General features: G+C 49.2%; 8 protein-coding genes across 13 annotated transcripts; 4 read left to right on the top strand and 4 right to left on the bottom strand.

Moving 5' to 3' along the window:
* Positions 1–49: 49 nt before the first annotated feature.
* FOXG_03635 (uncharacterized protein) lies at positions 50–460 on the bottom strand (the record flags this gene model as incomplete). The annotated part of the gene is made up of 1 exon (XM_018381440.1): positions 50–460. One exon carries the CDS (start codon positions 458–460, stop codon positions 50–52), a length of 411 nt encoding a protein of 136 aa, XP_018237930.1.
* A 505-nt stretch (positions 461–965) lies between these two features.
* FOXG_03634 (uncharacterized protein) lies at positions 966–2,846 on the bottom strand. The gene has a single exon (XM_018381439.1). It carries the CDS (start codon positions 2,792–2,794, stop codon positions 1,355–1,357), a length of 1,440 nt encoding a protein of 479 aa, XP_018237929.1. The 5' UTR covers positions 2,795–2,846; the 3' UTR covers positions 966–1,354.
* Positions 2,847–2,882: 36 nt separating this feature from the next.
* Positions 2,883–4,232, top strand: FOXG_18607 (uncharacterized protein). 2 transcript variants are annotated; one of them, XM_018398739.1, is made up of 2 exons: positions 2,883–3,081; positions 3,131–4,232. In XM_018398739.1, the coding sequence occupies exon 2, from the start codon at positions 3,716–3,718 to the stop codon at positions 4,196–4,198; it is 483 nt and encodes a 160-aa protein (XP_018237927.1). In that variant the 5' UTR covers positions 2,883–3,081; positions 3,131–3,715; the 3' UTR covers positions 4,199–4,232. The 2 variants fall into 2 exon arrangements, with proteins under 2 accessions (XP_018237927.1, XP_018237928.1); XM_018398740.1 differs by having other exon boundaries at positions 2,903–3,081; positions 3,136–4,232.
* On the bottom strand, positions 3,058–11,681 carry FOXG_03632 (HAL protein kinase). 5 transcript variants are annotated; one of them, XM_018381434.1, is made up of 4 exons: positions 10,087–11,681; positions 3,707–9,188; positions 3,469–3,656; positions 3,073–3,417 (listed from the first exon to the last, which is right to left on the bottom strand). In XM_018381434.1, the coding sequence occupies exons 1-2, from the start codon at positions 10,172–10,174 to the stop codon at positions 7,057–7,059; spliced, it is 2,220 nt and encodes a 739-aa protein (XP_018237920.1). In that variant the 5' UTR covers positions 10,175–11,681; the 3' UTR covers positions 3,073–3,417; positions 3,469–3,656; positions 3,707–7,056. The 5 variants fall into 5 exon arrangements, with proteins under 5 accessions (XP_018237922.1, XP_018237920.1, XP_018237923.1 ...); XM_018381436.1 differs by having other exon boundaries at positions 3,058–3,417; positions 3,707–11,681; XM_018381437.1 differs by lacking the exons at positions 3,073–3,417; positions 3,469–3,656 and having other exon boundaries at positions 4,839–9,089; positions 9,183–11,681.
* On the top strand, positions 6,323–6,415 carry FOXG_18606 (uncharacterized protein; the record flags this gene model as incomplete). The annotated part of the gene is made up of 1 exon (XM_018398738.1): positions 6,323–6,415. One exon carries the CDS (start codon positions 6,323–6,325, stop codon positions 6,413–6,415), a length of 93 nt encoding a protein of 30 aa, XP_018237926.1.
* FOXG_18605 (uncharacterized protein) lies at positions 9,648–10,733 on the top strand (the record flags this gene model as incomplete). Its single annotated transcript, XM_018398737.1, has 2 exons — positions 9,648–10,666; positions 10,698–10,733. The coding sequence occupies exons 1-2, from the start codon at positions 10,514–10,516 to the stop codon at positions 10,731–10,733; spliced, it is 189 nt and encodes a 62-aa protein (XP_018237925.1). The 5' UTR covers positions 9,648–10,513.
* Positions 11,682–12,756: 1,075 nt separating the features above from the next.
* FOXG_18603 (uncharacterized protein) lies at positions 12,757–16,313 on the bottom strand. Its single transcript, XM_018398735.1, has 2 exons — positions 16,192–16,313; positions 12,757–16,126 (listed from the first exon to the last, which is right to left on the bottom strand). The coding sequence occupies exon 2, from the start codon at positions 14,676–14,678 to the stop codon at positions 14,370–14,372; it is 309 nt and encodes a 102-aa protein (XP_018237918.1). The 5' UTR covers positions 14,679–16,126; positions 16,192–16,313; the 3' UTR covers positions 12,757–14,369.
* FOXG_18604 (uncharacterized protein) lies at positions 13,348–13,775 on the top strand (the record flags this gene model as incomplete). Its single annotated transcript, XM_018398736.1, has 2 exons — positions 13,348–13,548; positions 13,611–13,775. 2 exons carry the CDS (start codon positions 13,348–13,350, stop codon positions 13,773–13,775), a joined length of 366 nt encoding a protein of 121 aa, XP_018237919.1.
* Positions 16,314–16,475: the final 162 nt, after the last annotated feature.

Genomic DNA, 16,475 nt, shown 5'->3' with positions numbered 1-16,475 from the left:
TGAGTGAAACTGGTAATTCCTTTGGCATGGTAGAGGAGTAAGGTGAAGTTTATTTGCATGGGCTATCGTCAACGCTTGAAACTGAGTATTCGTTACTGACGAATCCTTTTCGCTCAAGGTAACGTCGCATGTCCATTTGGAGTCTGGCCTTGCCATGCATGTTATGTGAACGCATATCTAGAGGCATTCTCTTCGCTTTATCGTTTGCAGACTCTGTCTGCCTCATGCTCCTTGCTTGTCGATTCAAGTCCACTTGGTTGCTATCCTTTCCTCCCTCATTCTCCCGGGTCGGCGCGTGCAGAGGAGAGAAGTTATCATCATCAACCTTTGTGTCAAGCTCTTCGAGATCCTTGCACGAGATCTCAAGCGGAGAACTCGAAACATTCAACACATAACGCGAACGAGTAGGTGGGATGTCCCAAACGGGTGTCACCACCAATTGCTGTCCCTTATAGCTCATAACGAGACACTGCTGAGGATGCCGAGGGTGGCGATGTGTTGGTACCGGGAGAGGGGGCTCTGCCAAAGTTATACAGAACGCGGAGATAAGACTGATGCAAAGAGAATACGAGCATATTACAAGTCTTACATCTTGATAGGACACTAAACACAACTGCGTATGCTTGCAGGACAGGGCGGATAATGACTGGCTACTCCTTACATAACGCATATCACTTACTATGCTGTGCTACACCAGAACAAGACGGGGAGCATCATTAGTAACCACAGACCATGGAACTCGTAAGCTGTGCTCAGCTCTTAATGCGTGTCATATACACATTGCGACTCAATTGTGATGGTTGATCTGGAGTAACCACGGTCTTTATGAAGCGACTGATTCGAAAGTGATATCAGAGAGATAACTTTCTCCTGTATTATTACTTCACTGAAAGCACTTGCTCTCTGGAACTTATCGGAGACATGGAGGTGATATCACGACTTTTCGGGGCCCCGATCATAAAGTAAGCTGGGAGACTCTTCGATTCCCATGCACTGACTGACCGATCACAAGGGCAAAATATGAGAGCAAGTCTTCCATGCTCGATGACCTGTCAATCATCTGTGATTTGGATCCCCAAAATGATGACTATCATGTAAAAAGCACACCACGATCGTCACCGAAAATCCCACCACTTCGCCCATCATTCAGTTTGTGCGGAATCGGGTCTCAGTTCTGTTGAGTGCTCTTGGGGATCGGGAAGAGAAACAAGAGGACATGGCATGGCATGACAGGGTTCATTGCCTCTACTCATACCTACACTGCCTAACGACTGGCTCTTAACTAGCAAATTATACGCTTTTTCTACCGATGACTCTTGTATGGATCCTCAGGGTTTCCCCCAGCATCAGAAGCTCACTTCTTAAAGGGCTTTGGTGTCTCTGACTTTTTCAATTCCTCCTCTGTCTTCCCCGTCTCCTCTGCCTCACGTTTCCGCGCCTCCACAAGACTGGCCTTTCTAGCAGCACTTTCCTCTGGCGTCGACGGAAGACGGAGCCTCTGCTCGAGCGGGTTGCAAGGATTCCTACCAAAAGGGTGTCCCTTCGATATTATATCCTTCCAGGCATACAACTGGCGGAGAGCAGGAGATGCGTCTACGTGATTTGCCCCAAGCCATGCCGCGAGCGTCGCCCTGGCAAGTCCAAGTACATACTTCTGCTCAACCTTTTCCTCGAAGGTAAGTTGATTAGAGCCTAATAAAGACACTGGGATCAACGGGACGATCGATCCCATGTGCCTTTTCTTGTTTACCTCTTGGGGCTTCTTCTTTGTTGCGTCTTGTTGCTGGGAATCTTTGGAATCAGACGGCGCCAGCACGCCAAATGGTACCTCAGCTAAGCCTACGTATACCTTGCGTTGGTAGATTTGGGCGAACACCCCAATCATTTTATACCGATCAACCATTGTTATGGTCATGTATTCCTCCTCGGTCGGCGGGTGGTCGGCGGCCAAGATGTGCCAGGTTCGCAGTGGTATTAGTTTCATAATCGCTGATGCCCATTCCGAGGCAGATTTCGACTTGAGAATTTCCTCCCACTGGTCGGTCTTTGGCAAGGTCATGAGTGTTTTGACAATGTGTTCCATACGCTTTTGCACTTCGTCTTGCTTCGCTTCGAATACTGCGACTCGCTCTGGGGTAGCATCCATTGGGTGTTGCCATGGAGTTCGTGGACGACTTCGGCGCAGGATATCGATTCCCTTCCGTTCTTGAATCTGTCTGAGCTGGCCCCTGACACTGAAAATACTTCGGTCCATCCGAATTGCGATGTAGTCCAGACTGAATATTGGCCGTTTAATGAACCCTTCGAGCTGGGCCAATTCCTCCTCGGTCCATGGCCTTCCTTTGACCTTGGGCTCATCTCTTGGGTCTGAGGATAGGATAGGAAGATCTAGGGTCGGGGCATCACTGTCACCGACGTCTTGGTCTCTGGTAACATCGTTGTCCGCTTGAGTCGATTCGTCTTTGATAGGCGCCACATCATCACTCGTCTCGTAGGAACTGTCGGGTTTGGTACCCTCCTCAGCAGCAATATCGCTGCTGACTTGTGTTGATTGGTCTGACTTCGCATCGTCACCGGTGTGGAGAAATCTTGGTTGCTGGAGAGAGAGGAGGCGAATTGGGCTAGGTTGTCGTCTAGAAACCGCGAGTGTGTTTCGATGTTGACGTAAAAGGTTCAAGGAAAGTCTACGGCTCGCGTTTGACAACTGATACAAGGAAAATGATGCCATTTTCGAGGGAGCTGAGCAAGACCTCGTCGCGTTTGAATTTAATGGCGATAGTTGGAAACGGTGCATAGAGCAGAGCTAAAGGTAACACGTGACATGGTTTTCACGGATAAGACCATTTTACGGCTACCAACCATGCGTGCCATTTTTGCAGAAGGTCTTATTTTACTCGCTCGAAACAAATACTGCTTATATATGCAGCACTAGTTACTGGTTATTTTCCGGTGCGGTTATGCGCAAACAAGCTCGTTAATTCAAAGATGTCGATGGCGGTCATAAAGAACCCACAGCGACAGCTTGGGCACAGCTAAGGAGTATACATCATGCACCACAATAGACATTTAAAACAGCACAAGGTATGTTGATATATTCCCCTTGAAGCGATAGGTACTTAATGCCGTGTAGTCTAGAACTAGACCATTATTATTATACAACATCTGCAGCATCCATCTCAAGCGAGAACTTAGAGAGAAACACATCCATCTGCGCTGTCCTCAAGGAAGATACCACCGTAAATAAGTCCCTCGTTCAAGTTGGCCTCCTGGAATCCAGAGTTGGCAACATCATCGGTACCAGTGGGCTTCTTGAGGATACCAATCTGGAACTGTCCCTGGCCAGTCAAATTGCGGGCGATGGGCTGAGTGGCGACCTTGAGAGGCTTGCATCCCTTGGAGTAGTAGGCTTGGATGGTGCTGCGATTGTTAGCTACGCTCTTCGTGCTGCGTTGCTGGTAGGGGACTTACTTCTTCTCGTAGTTGAGAGTGATGGCAAAGTTCTGCCACACCTTCTTGAGCATAGGAGTCTCCCAGAGAAGCTTGAAGTCCTGGTCGAGAAGCTTCCAGGTAGCAGCAGTGCCGTTCTGTCCGATGAGTTGACCAGCCTGGAACTGGAACTGGTTACCAGAGAAATCGGCCTTCTCGTGCCAAACGTTCTATCCTTGTTAGCATCAACAACGTCAATTGTGATTCCAGGTATAGTCACCAGGTACTCATGGCTAAGGTTGAGAGGGCGCTTGTCATCCTGCATAATGCTAAAGTGCAGAGTCTTGACGCCCTTAGATCCAGGGCTGCCCTCATTGCTATCCTTGTTGAACTGCAGACCAGCGCGTCTGAAGCCAAGCTGCTTCATGAAGATACTCTTGTCGCTGATAGTGACCTCAAGAGGGATAGTACCAGCCTCAATATCGAAGCGCGACTTAGTCTTGGTCTTGGGAAGCTGAAGAATCTCGGACCAGGAGATGTTGTTTCCCTTGACGAAGCCGGGGTTGTAAGGGTTCCAGCCGCCGCCATTCGCCGTGTCGAAGTCGGTCAGAGATGCATTGGCAGGGACCCGGCCATCGAAGACGACGGGGCAAGTCTCGCTTGCTCTGGCAAGAACCTGAGAGCGTTGGCCGAAGGGAGTGGCAGAGACCACGGAGGCCAGAAGAGTGATGAATGCAGCGGTACGCATGGTGAACGAGGGAACGATATATAGGATTGATGAATGAATGAATGAATGAATGAATGAAATACAAAGAAATGAATGGATACTAGCCAGTAGTAACTCGAAGACAAAATGCTACAGAACCAGGCATATTACGATGCAACAGCGTCTTAATATACATCTTGACAAGAACCTTTTTCAGATCGGGTAATTCGGTAGGTGCTCCGTTTCAGGCCATGTTTGTAATCTTGTGTACGCGGCAGTTGAACAGGACATCCCACTTTGGGAATGAGAGTAGGTTATTCCACCCGTAAATTTATATCTGCCATTGGAGGAATTATTTATCTGGACAGTTGACGGTGTATCTGAAACGTTTTCCAGAAGCCAGAGAAACTTTAACTGGGCGCAATAAGCTTAGATCCTAATAAGGTTTAATTAAGGAACCGGAGCCGGGTTGTAGCGGACTTCCGATATTTCGACGATAGTTTCAAGAATAGAACACGGGGCAGATGGTGGATATATCTTGAGACGAGATAAAAACTTATTTACTGTATGTTGATGATTTGTTAGAAAGTTCCTAGATCATCTTTGGACGAATCTCCGACGAGCGGAACTCCTCGGACAGAGGACAGTTTACCTCCACTAGCTCCGGGACGAAGCGGACCCACCGTCGGCCGTGCTCCATATTAAATGCCGTCCATATCGGCACTTGAAAGCTCTTGGCTGCCGAAAGTACCCATGAACAAGGGAAGTCCATATTAAAAAAGTATATCAGGTATCATTCCATTTTAAGCTTACACATAAGTGAGCGCTATCATTTTCGCATTCCTACGATTGACGGCACGGCAAGTTTATTCTTCTTCCCCGCCATCAAGCTCAGGCTTTGCAAAGTAACAGTCCACCAAGAGTCTATGTAAGTAGGTAGGTAGCGCTCAAACCTTGACTTGGACCCTTCACAAAACTCTGTATCTATTCTCACTCCCCCCATCCCTCAGCCAGCCTCTTTCCCCAGGATTCTCGTGTTACATCTGGGGAAGACACTTCCATTCTCCGATGTCCCAATAATCACAACTTCTCCGTGGGCAACACAAACAAAAGAGAGAGAAACACCTCCACCCCCACGAAATCTCCAATGCGGGCACGAATCAGCCCTCCTACCTCTCGGCACCGATATCCGAGGAGGCTTCTTTCGGTGTGCCATTTCTCTCTCGTGCAGCGCGGTAGTCGCGCTTGATCAGCCTCAGTTCTTGTCATGTTTCGCTCGGCACGTTATTTCCGCGATGCTGCATTAGTTGTGAACCGGAGTAAGTGTTAAGCACGACCGGTCACGCGGATCATGCATGTTAAACCACTCCAGAGGGAGTAATGTGATCTGAAGCCAGAGCTTGTGAGCCAGAAACTGGCCGTGAGACTCTCTCTGTTCCGTCAAATCCTCTTGACCACGTGGGGGGTTGACACTGTGTCTCAACCTTGTCCAGAACCTTCGTGTTGATGACAACTTCAGCCTTAGCCAGGTACCCGGAACGGACACCCAACACCAGTGAAACTCAGTGGAAACCCACGACGACCGGTGAGAGATATCGTGAGGGTGTATCAGCGTCACGCCCTTCTCTCATTCACATTCACATGTCCTAATGCATCATAATTTCCATCCAGTGCTCAGCGTCATCGCAAAGCCTCACTTTTGTGTCCAAGTCCAATGAGATCCTGTGACATTTCCACTTTCACTGCTACTATTGATCAGCGGTGAGACCGCTCCAGCATTATATCCAAGCCAATATATCGCTCATTCCGACTTCGCTTTGGTTATGGCTGATACAGTATAAACATCGTCGTGGTGAGACATGCGTGCATATCGCGTGGGATGCTTTCTGTCGCTTCTGGATATGTAACACCGAAAACTCCCAGCCCGCAGCATCGGCGCATCCGTACACGCCACAGAGGAGTGTGTGTTCATCTGTCCCAAAATGCCGGGTGAATAGACATTCAGGTAAATAAACACCATTCTTGCAGTAACGACATGTGATATAACGTGCTACGATACCAACAAGTGGAATGCTTCCATCATCCTTCTAGTAAATTAGATCTCGCTTCAATCCTTGTAAATCTAGATAATGCTCTTACTCAATCGTCAGGCGATTGATAACCGCTATCTCTGAAAGGTCAAAGCACCTGATGAAGACGTCAAATATCGCGGCCACAACACCAAGTGGTCCCGAAAACGGCCCTTCTTTTGTGGATACTCAAGACGAACCGAGGCTGGAGTAAATAATGATTGAATAAACAAGGAACCCAAGTCTATTGTGCTAGTTCGCAGAAAAGACTGGTAGCAATGGCACCAGAGCACCAGAGCAGCAAGCCCATGTATATACATACGTGCGTATATGTAAGTGATACTTGTAAGAATAAACAATCTTCAAGGGGGTCGCGCACATCTTTGAATCCAAAAACACGTAGAAAAGAATAAACGGGCGAATTGATAAACCCCCATGGTCATCCTTCTGCCAGGCTTTTCTGTCCCATCTGTAGACCAATGGCATGTTAAATATCCATTATCTACTAGATTTCAAAAGAGCAAGAGACTGTTTCTTCGGGGGTATTAAGTCTGCTTTGCTTGTAAGACATCCCCCATCCTCGTCGGCTGTAGTGCGTCGTCATCCGACGGCAACAGGGAAAATGTTGTATACTATGTACAGGTTGGAGTGTAAAAGAAAAGAAGCGACAGAAATTCACCAACTCCAAACCATGCAGGCCTAGGCCATCATCCATGGCCAGCTTGACCCCAACGCCAATATAGGTGAATGCAAAAGTTATAGGCGCACAATCCAATGTTGCTCTTATTATCAAAGAAATGGTTGTTTAGTGTTTGTAGGACATTTCAAATGTCGTTCCATCAGTCATTAAGTCGTCTAGTAGCCCGGCTGGCCTGGCATCTTGCCCAATGAGTGGGAGCCAGTGCCCTTCGGGGGTAGATGGTTGTGGCAAAAGATCTTTTTGTTGCCGTTGGCTGTGTTGTCCTTCTTGGTCGCATCGATGAGAAGAGCGGGGTCATCGTAGGATTCCAGCTGGCAGCACTCGACGTTCTTCAGCCAGCGGTTGTGGATGACGTCCTCGATGCTGATACGCTTTTGCGGATCAGGGTTCAACATCTGTAGCACAAGACGACGGAGAGCAGGTGGGGACATGCCCACGTCGAGGGCGTAGCATTTGGGGTAATCCGTATCAGAGATAGTGGCGTCGGACTCTGGATGCTTCCCATACCATGTTTCCCAGCCCTTGACAAGCTTATCATAATGGAGCTCTCCTGGGACAGCGCGGGACCAGATGGCGCCACCAAAAGTGAGATAAATCATGACAATCGCAGAACTCCACACATCGAGTGCTCGGGGGTCGTAGTTTTCCTTCTTGGCGAGGACCTCGGGGGCGATGTAGGGCTCACTTCCACAGATACCAGGCGAGCAAAGGCGGATCTCGCCGCTCATGTTACGGCCGCATTGTCCACCAGCTTCACGAAGACCGGGGTGAGTACCACAGAAAACTTCCGATACACCAAAATCGGTAATCTTGAGCTTACTGTCCTTGGTGATCAGAAGGTTCTCAAGCTTGATGTCACGATGGGCAATGCCATTGGCATGCAAGTAATGGACACCTTGAATAAGCTGCTTGAAGAGACAAATGCGGTCCTTCTTGCGGTCATCGCCCTTGAGATGACCCTTGGAGACCAAGCTGAAAAGATCACCTTCCGAGCAGTATTCCATAACATGGTTCCATCGCCCGTGATCGGTACATAGGCGGAAAGTCTCGACAATATTGGGGTGGTGCAAGCTCTTCGCAATGCTGAATTCTGACTTGATCTTGTTCTCGTAATCCTGTTGGCTTTCTCGGTGCGATTTGCCGCGGAACTCCTTCACGGCGTAGAGCTCTTCTGGGTAGCCTTTTCGCATCATAAGGGTAACCTTAGAAGCCGCTCCCTTGCCAAGATGCTTGCCATGACGACCGAGGAATTTGCGCTGGTATTCGAATTCATTCTGTAGCTCAGCTACGTCCACGGCGAAATCATCAGGGAGGCTCAAACTCATTCGTCGAGCCTTGGCACCAGTACCGGAGTCAGGAGGAAGAGGCCAGACACTTCGTTCAGGTGGGTACATTGTTTCGTCGCCTTCCGCGGGAGGTGGGAGAGGGGTACTGGGTCGACTACCGTCATAGCTGCTAGCTCTGCGGGTGAATTCAGGACGCTTGTGCCCGGTTCCTCGGCTGGTGTTATGAGCGCCAACGAAGTTAATAGCTCGGCCACGCAGAGTCAGACCAGTCGATGCACGGTTCTTCTTGAAGTCTCCTTGACTGGGAAGAGACTTGTCAGAGGCACGTTCACGGTGTGCGGGAGCCATTTCCAATCCATTGTCGCTAGGCGAAGGGGGTGAGTTGGAACGAGTAGTTGCAGAAGAGCGGTTCATGGAGAAACGACGGCGAGCTGCAGCACGTGGTTGGCCATTTGTTTGAGGCTCCGTTGGTGCGGACACGACGGAGGGTGTTGCAGATTCCGAAGGTGTATAATCGTTCTTGACGTGGGAATTTGATCGGCGGAAGAAGCTCGACATGGTGCGCTTGAAACTCGAGGTGGAGATGGAACCTCGGGTTGACTGACGGGTGAGAGAACTGCCTGACTCAGGTTCTGTTGCTCTTGGAGTACTTGGTTCGTAGGTAGTAGGAGGCCGGCTGTTATTTACGGATTGTGATATATATGTTCCTTTGTTGGGGTTGCCCGAGTTGGGGATCGCGATAGGTACAACTCCTGAAGATGTGGCTGAAGCCGTCTGGTAAGACTGCAGATTTTGGAGGTCCTGCAGGTCCTGGCTCTGAAGGGTGAAGTCCTGGGACTGGCGACCACTAACAGGTGTAACGGGTTCAACGGCGGATTCGCTTCCAGATTCACCACCTTCTTCTAGGACAATTGATTCAGTAAGGTCGGTACTATATTCGCGAGGCGACGATAGGGACTGGAACTGGTTTGGGCGAAAGGTAGAGGGTGAGGTACTTTTATCTATAGCGGGAGCAAGCAAAAAGACGTCAGCAGGCAGGGATGACTTGATCTTGATGTTGGAGAAGTTGCAGTTGCAGGGTTCGGGTTGACATGGGACAAGCCTAGGGGAACTAGGGATCAACCCGGGGGGTGCATGAGGCAGAAATAGAATGGAACGTGAGTTGTGAGTAAGAGGGAACGAGAACGAGTGATCATGCAGTAAAATAAATAAACTGGATCGAGACCCCCAAAGTGTGCCAAGGCTCAGCAAATGTCATGAATTTGTAAAGTCTAGGCTCAGCCCAACAAGGCACAGCGAAGGGAAGTGACAGTGATAGTGACAGTGACATTAACGGAATTATAATGGGGAAATGGTGATGGAAATAAACAAATGGCGAATGTCCGGAGAGCCCAACCTTCTGGTTGCATCCATCCAATTGCCGCTGTTTACTTTGTTCTTTTTTTGCATTTGCTTTCTCAGCAAATAACAAAGTGAAAAGTGCAAGCCCACTTACAAAAGCCGTCGCCCGAAGCCGATTTGATTCAGCCAAGTCTAGCTTCAGTTGCAGGTCCCACGTTTATCGCGTCACTACGCAACTTGCAGCTTGGTCCGCGGCGCAGGGTCCACGGAGATGGAGAGACTTCTCGCTTCCGGTGGACGTGGGAATGACGAAATGAATGTGAGAAGACAAAAGCGGAGAAACAACCAAGTGAAATGAAATGAGTTGCTGCTCATCAAAGAGAAACCCAAGACATGAACACGAGGGGGAATAGAAACAGGAATAGGCTTGACTTGAAACGGGCGAATGGATGGGCAATGCTTGCCCAGATGGGTTTGGGTGAGGGTAGAAAGAGGCAAATCAAGGAGAAACAGTTGATTACAGAGACAGGCAACAGTAAGAGAATTGTATGTCCATACCTGTGACGAGGGTGGAGGGTCCCTGTGGTTGGTGCTGGTGGGGTGCTACCATGGCCCTTGGGGCCGAGAGTGCCGCCATAATGCCCATCTTTTTGGAAGTCGGGTGCTGAGAAATAGCGAGATTGAGCCTTGAGGGCGCTTCTGCTGTTTTATCTCGGACGGGGCTTGCGGCGAATGGCGACGGTGTCGAATAGAGGGGTACAGAGCTTCGGTGTACAGGCGGCGCCTAAAGTACAGAGCAGGTGCTGTCGGTTGGGGGAGGGCAGCTGGTCACTAACAGAAGCGAGGGACCAAGAACTTTAAGTCAGAGCCACACACCATCCAAGGATTGGGGTCAGTTGAGTGATGGGGACGGTTCAGCGACTAGAGTGCTGTGTTGTGCTTCTGTCGCTGGGCGAATGGCGTTTGTGGTTGGTTCGTCGGCAAAATGCGAGAAACGCTTGACGGCACTACCGAATCGTTGCGGCGAAATGGTATCCAAGATTTGCGATCTTGGCAGAAGACTTTGGCCCAGAGGAATAGCCACGACGTTGCTGTAGAATACCGTGATCAAGAAAAAGGTGTTGCGTTCGAGCGTATGGTGCCTTTTTTCAAAAGTTGACAACTGATAGATTGCAACGGTCGATTATGCCGGGGCCTTTGACTGAGTTGATCAAGATCTCGTGCCCGTGTAAGCCTAGAATGCTTGTCGAATGTCGATGTGGTTCAAACGGGGTTCGATGTCCGTTTTTCGGTCTTCAATTGAACATTGACTGTTCTCTATTGTAGTCAACCACGTTGTTGTCCGTTGTATGATCTCCCACGATTGTTGAATGGGATGCTAGAGAAACCGCATGGGACGTCGACTTGGTCGTAGGAGGATATGAAGACGAGGAGGGGGCGGCATCAAAAGTAGTAGCCGGGTGATTATAACCGTGAGAGTGAAGCAAATAGAGCAGCACGATCGACAAGTTTTCCCATTTAGGTTATATAAATAAGGGAAAGAAGATGTTTAAATAAAAGTTAAAGGGGAGAGGAAAGCTGAAGTAAGGAGACGAGCAGAAAAAAAGCGCGCAGCTTGTCTTTTGTGTCCGTACAAGTTATGAAGCTGCTACACTATTACTTACTTGGTGCAGTCGATCAATTCGGTCCCTTCACCAGTCTATCTCCAGCCCACCAGAGCCAAACCGAACTAAGGAACCCTCCACTCTTTCTTTGGCAAAGCTTCAAGGTGGACCACAGACCACAACTCGACGTGGGGAACATGGACAAGGGTCAGGATATGGATGTGGATGGGCCATGGGGAGGGGCGTGCGCATACTCTCATTCTCACTCTCTCTCTCGTCCGAGAGTGCTGAAGCGATATGCACGTACAGTATCGAGTGTACGTACAGATACACAACGCCAAAAACTTTCACTGATTCTGTATTGGATGCAGTGATTGACATGCAGGTTACTCTGCCTGGGTTGGGGTAGAGAAAAATGGTTCATGTGTGAGTGGGGGTACTTGATTTTGGAGATCGGGATACGGAGAAAGAGGCCGAGAATTGATATGGATGAGTTATCCAGATCATCAACTGCTTGCTTCATCAAGAGAACATCAGCAATCAATAAGTGTCCTCTGGTTTATTAATCCCGTCCATGGAACCCTTGGATAGATAAACGAAACTTGACTGGTCCATTTTGCTCCGTCGGCTAGTAAAATACGTACATATAAGCACAGTGCGTGATTTATCTACTAAAAATCCACATCTTATGCGACCCAGTGGGTGACTTGAATCGCCTTTTACCCAGAAAGATGCAGCCCAGTTAGGGGTGCGGCGAGAGTGCGGAATTCTTCAACTACGTAGGTGCAAGACCAGATAGTAAAGGCATTTCTTCTGATGGACAGCCCGAGATACTAACAAAGGTTACGGGAATTCTCAACTTGCAGATCACAGGCCAGCCTCAAGGTATGCCATAATTTCATCAGTGGTTGAGTAGAGGCGCCAACACGGAAATTATGCGTGGGTGAGCCATGGAAAAAGCTTGGCTAACTGTCTTTCCCTTCACGATGACCGAAGTGCCCCAATTTTCCATGGTTCTGTCTCTGCATCTGCATTGCATTACTGAGGTCCAGTGCTCCTGAGTCTGCCCTGGCCCTGGCTTGACATTGGATGCCAAAAAATAAACTCATTAAAGAGCCTCGGAGCTCATGCTAATTTACCTCAGTATTTTTGTCTTTAGTTTGGAGATCCCAAAGTTTTCTCGTCTGGCTTGCCCTGCCCTGCCCTGAGCCTCTTGTTTACAGTACCTGATCCATTCGATGACAGCAGCTGCCTTTTGGGTTCTAGAGCTGCAGCGCCTCGACCATACAGCAGCAGCGGGAGACCTAATAATAGTTTATTTTTATGTTTCTTTTGGCTTCTGAAGAAACGCAGGTGCGCGTTTGATGCAACTGCTCTCCTGAATCTTCAAGACAAGCTCCCGCTAATCAAATGACAATGCAGGTGCCATCAAATCAATGTTGTACCGTACCTGCTGAGAAGCCTCGGCGAGCAATTCGGCCAGTTTTTCGTGTTCTCTCATTGGCCCACTCACCTTGACCTGGCCTCTCTTTCCCCATCTGGGGTCCCTTGGAGTGAGCGGTGCAAGTGCGACAGCCACTCATCCATCATTCACCTGCATCGACTCCACCGCCAGTCAAATCTGGTGTAAGCGCATTGTCTTGAGTGCCAAAATCTTCAAACATCATGAATAGGTGCAAAAGCATCATGAACTTTCCTTGTACGTCTTTGCGTGATGAACTGAGCTATTGCAACCTCGTTGTTGCATTTTGCACATCGTCACAAACTGTTACCAAAAGTTTCTGTGTCGAAATCGTATTTGTTGAGATCTTGTCTCGTCATCTCAGTTTAACCCCATGCAATTCCAGAGCGACCATCTGCCCGTGACCCTGTTACAGCCAAGACTTTTCAAAAAGCGATCGTGACGCTGCACAACGGGACTCATAATCTTCCAGCTCATCAAATAATCCAGTTACATCATCGAGAAGTCGAACAGGAACAGCGGTCAATTCCATGATGAGTACTCGTGTCTCGTGCTCAATCCTCGCCCTTTGTGACGATCTTCCACGTATCATGAATCTCCACATGAAGCATTCGTGTTTCTGCCCTCAGCAAATCATTAGGGTTACCGTCTCCTGAACAAGGCGCAAGCAGTCAATAATCCCGCGCCTCTCCCCAGCCCTGTCTCGCCCGGCCTCGAAAGGGAACGAATCTGGCGTCAGCAACTGGCGGTGCAATGGCTGAATGCCATGTCAAGTTTCTCCTTCAACCCCTTGCGGCATGTCGGCCAGCTCGCGTGCCTTTGAGCCAATTTCAGCCATCATTCAAAGCCAATTTAGCTGACCGACTGGACCACTGCATCGTGACAAAAAAAAAAAAAAAAAAAGCCCCACGCGAGCCGCGGGTTTATGTTCCAGGGATTTCCACAAGAGGCAAGGTATTTTGGATAAAATTAGCCTATGATTTAAGGAAGTTATGATGGCCTAACGAAGAGTATAGCCCACGATTGCATTCAACTTATGCTCTCCTAAAGACACTCAATTGAAGGATAATGGGATTCTATGGGGTACCAACAGCGGACAATACCAGCACCGCGCTACCAGCTATCACCCACTAGTACCCGCTCTGTCGCCTCGCCTGAGTCGACGGAGAGGTTGGACCTGAGAGCATGAAACGGAGCCTGGGAAATTTAATTATAGGTTTCTCGGTCCTCTGTAGCCGGCTGCACTGCTACCACTCAGGGCAAGGGCAGCATCAAAATCCACCAGGATAGGCGCCTCAAGCCGTTGATTGGAGTTGCTCGGGAGAGACGGCAGTTCTCATCAAGAGCAGGACGGCCAGCATTTTCCACGGAGCCGGAGTTGAGTGTAACTGATCAACAACCCGTTGATTTTCCTCCCCTCAACTTCGACTGCATTTGCATGCGAATCATGAGACTTGCCATGGTGCCGGATCTTGGCTAGGATTGGTCACTTCGACATCCAAGAGCCGCAATCAGACATATCCTTTCATCCGCAACACCGCGGTTGTTAAAATCAGCCCAGTTTTTGCCTGCCGTTGCGGCTCTGATATCGGGCATTGGACGGCGCTTATCCGGTCAACATGCCTCCAATCATGCGAAAATCCCGGTTCGCTATCCGGAGCTATCTCATGTCAAGTTTTAGACCAACATATCTCAGCGGTCTTCTTTCGACCTCAGAAGCTGCGACCAGTGCCATTGCTTCCGGTTTGGTTTCAATCTGCCGACAGTGATTGCCTTCACTTCGTCACTACTGTCTGCAGTATCCCCTGTTCAACTTCGCAAGAAACGAGCACGCAAGGTGCTGCTGTGTAGCCGGACGACGAATGTCCTTTGACACGGATCTGCGCATGCGTGTCCCTCTCCGTCAAAGCTCTCGCTACATTGCGATTGCGCCTCAAAGTGACGCACAAGTAAGACAAGTTGCGCGGCGGTTTGAGATTATTCAAAGTAAGCTTGAATTCTAACTCATACCTGTCACGCCTGATCGGCGTTGATAGACATAGCAAGCGGCATTTACGTTTCCTTATGTGCAACGCAAATCGCATGGGATTTGATTAAGCGCAAATTGGATTTCGGGAAGCCCCCTGGCGTGACGAAGTGTCGGTCTGTGTCTCTGTGATCTCTCTGAGCAAGCCAGGAATAAGGAAGCTTCTCCAGGCATTTGACATCGAGCAAATAATAAAAACAGGAAATGATGGTCATCAAAATTTCCACTTATTCGCGAATCAAGGGGATACAGAGGTCGCACCGCAAATCTGGCTTCACGACGATGATATCTGCACTGTCTGCCATTTCAAGCCCCTTGTCGCCAAGACCGTCAATGTCTCCCCCTGTTCTAGCAGCCCTGAGTGGCTCGACACCGAGATCTTGACCAGTGCAGCGAATCAAGGGACCTTTCTAGGGCTGCCTAGCTCGCCTTTAATCACAACTCATAGTTGGTGGAATCCTGTCCCATCCTCCACGATCTCAGGAAGCCTATGACTCTATCGTCATATTCACACGCGCCTGCAGCGGCTGTTGTTTCGAGGTTGAGTGATCTCGTGGTTTTATAAACCTGGAAGCGCCTACTGAAGGTCGGGAGCTCCTCCAAAACCGGTCCGGTGCGGGATCTCCATTGCACGCCCACCCCAGGCCACACCATTCAAGCCATCTCTCTCGCCTCTGCATGACAGGGATGGCTGACACGGGTACGAGTGCGTCATATGCGCCCCGGAGAGACAAGGAGGTGGAGTTGATCCCTGGATCTCCCGTGGCACGGTCCCCTGTCTCTTGTGTCTCTAACACACTCTCGATCGCTCATTGGACACTGGATATCGTTAATCCTGTCTTGGCCGTAGGTTATCCGCGTGTAAGAAACAAAGTCTTGTACACGTTGAGTTAAACAACTCACGATCGACGGTCGTTTCTAATTCAAACTGAGTTTCTGTCGGCCCGTGCCCGATGGGAGTGTTGATAATTTTGATGCCTTGATGGACTCGAACTAAGGTCTTGGTATTCAGGTATTTGCTGCTGATCAGGGGCCAAGGTTCAATTATGAGGCTGTTAAGTCAAGTTCTCGAGCTTCACCACCGGCAAACAATCTCACATTGACTCAGACACGGCATTTAGAGTGCATTAAAGTCTGTGATTCACTTTGGCAATTTGGGCCACCGCACCGAAAGTGCTTGGCAGACGGACGCTGCTACATCATCCATGGGTTAATTGTTTAATTCTACCTTAATTCTGCCTTCACCGCAGCGTTAATGGTGATCTGCCGAACGTGCTTTGCAAATCACTTTTACTTTTCGGCAAGGGTCAATCATCAAGCCCAAAGAGTCGAATGCTTAAAGATGCCAAGCAAGGCATTTACAAGGGTCTTGATGAACTGGGCAAGAGGGCTCTGATCAGATACTGATGCCTGACCAAAGGAAGCTTCATCGGGCGGTACCTCATCGTAGACTTATCGAGTGCCAAACACTGAAGAGCATGCTGAAGTATGCTGTTACACGTGGTTCTTATTATGCAGTTCTACGTCAGGTATGAATCTCGTCATCATGAGGATCGACCCCAGACGCTTACCGACACGTGAGGGCACTCAAGCTGAACGCGCGATCCGCCTCATATCAGCTGAAATCAGAGGATTTGGAAGTTCTGGTAAGTGCAAAGACGTCAGTTGCGAGCACGTAATACCTACAAGCGACGCGATGGCACAAGAAATCAAAGCACAGCGGCAAACCTCAAGTGCTCTCTCCATGTTCAGTTGCTCCATTTCCATGACATGAAGTGGCTCTCTCCAGTATTGACTCCGCTGCTATCATTATCACACATGCCGATATCCACGAAACTCGCATTTACCTTTGAGC

This window comes from Fusarium oxysporum, chromosome 8 (genome assembly GCF_000149955.1).
Source record: "Fusarium oxysporum f. sp. lycopersici 4287 chromosome 8, whole genome shotgun sequence".
NCBI classification, from domain to species: domain Eukaryota; kingdom Fungi; phylum Ascomycota; class Sordariomycetes; order Hypocreales; family Nectriaceae; genus Fusarium; species Fusarium oxysporum.
This window is presented reverse-complemented; position numbering and strand designations above follow the sequence as displayed.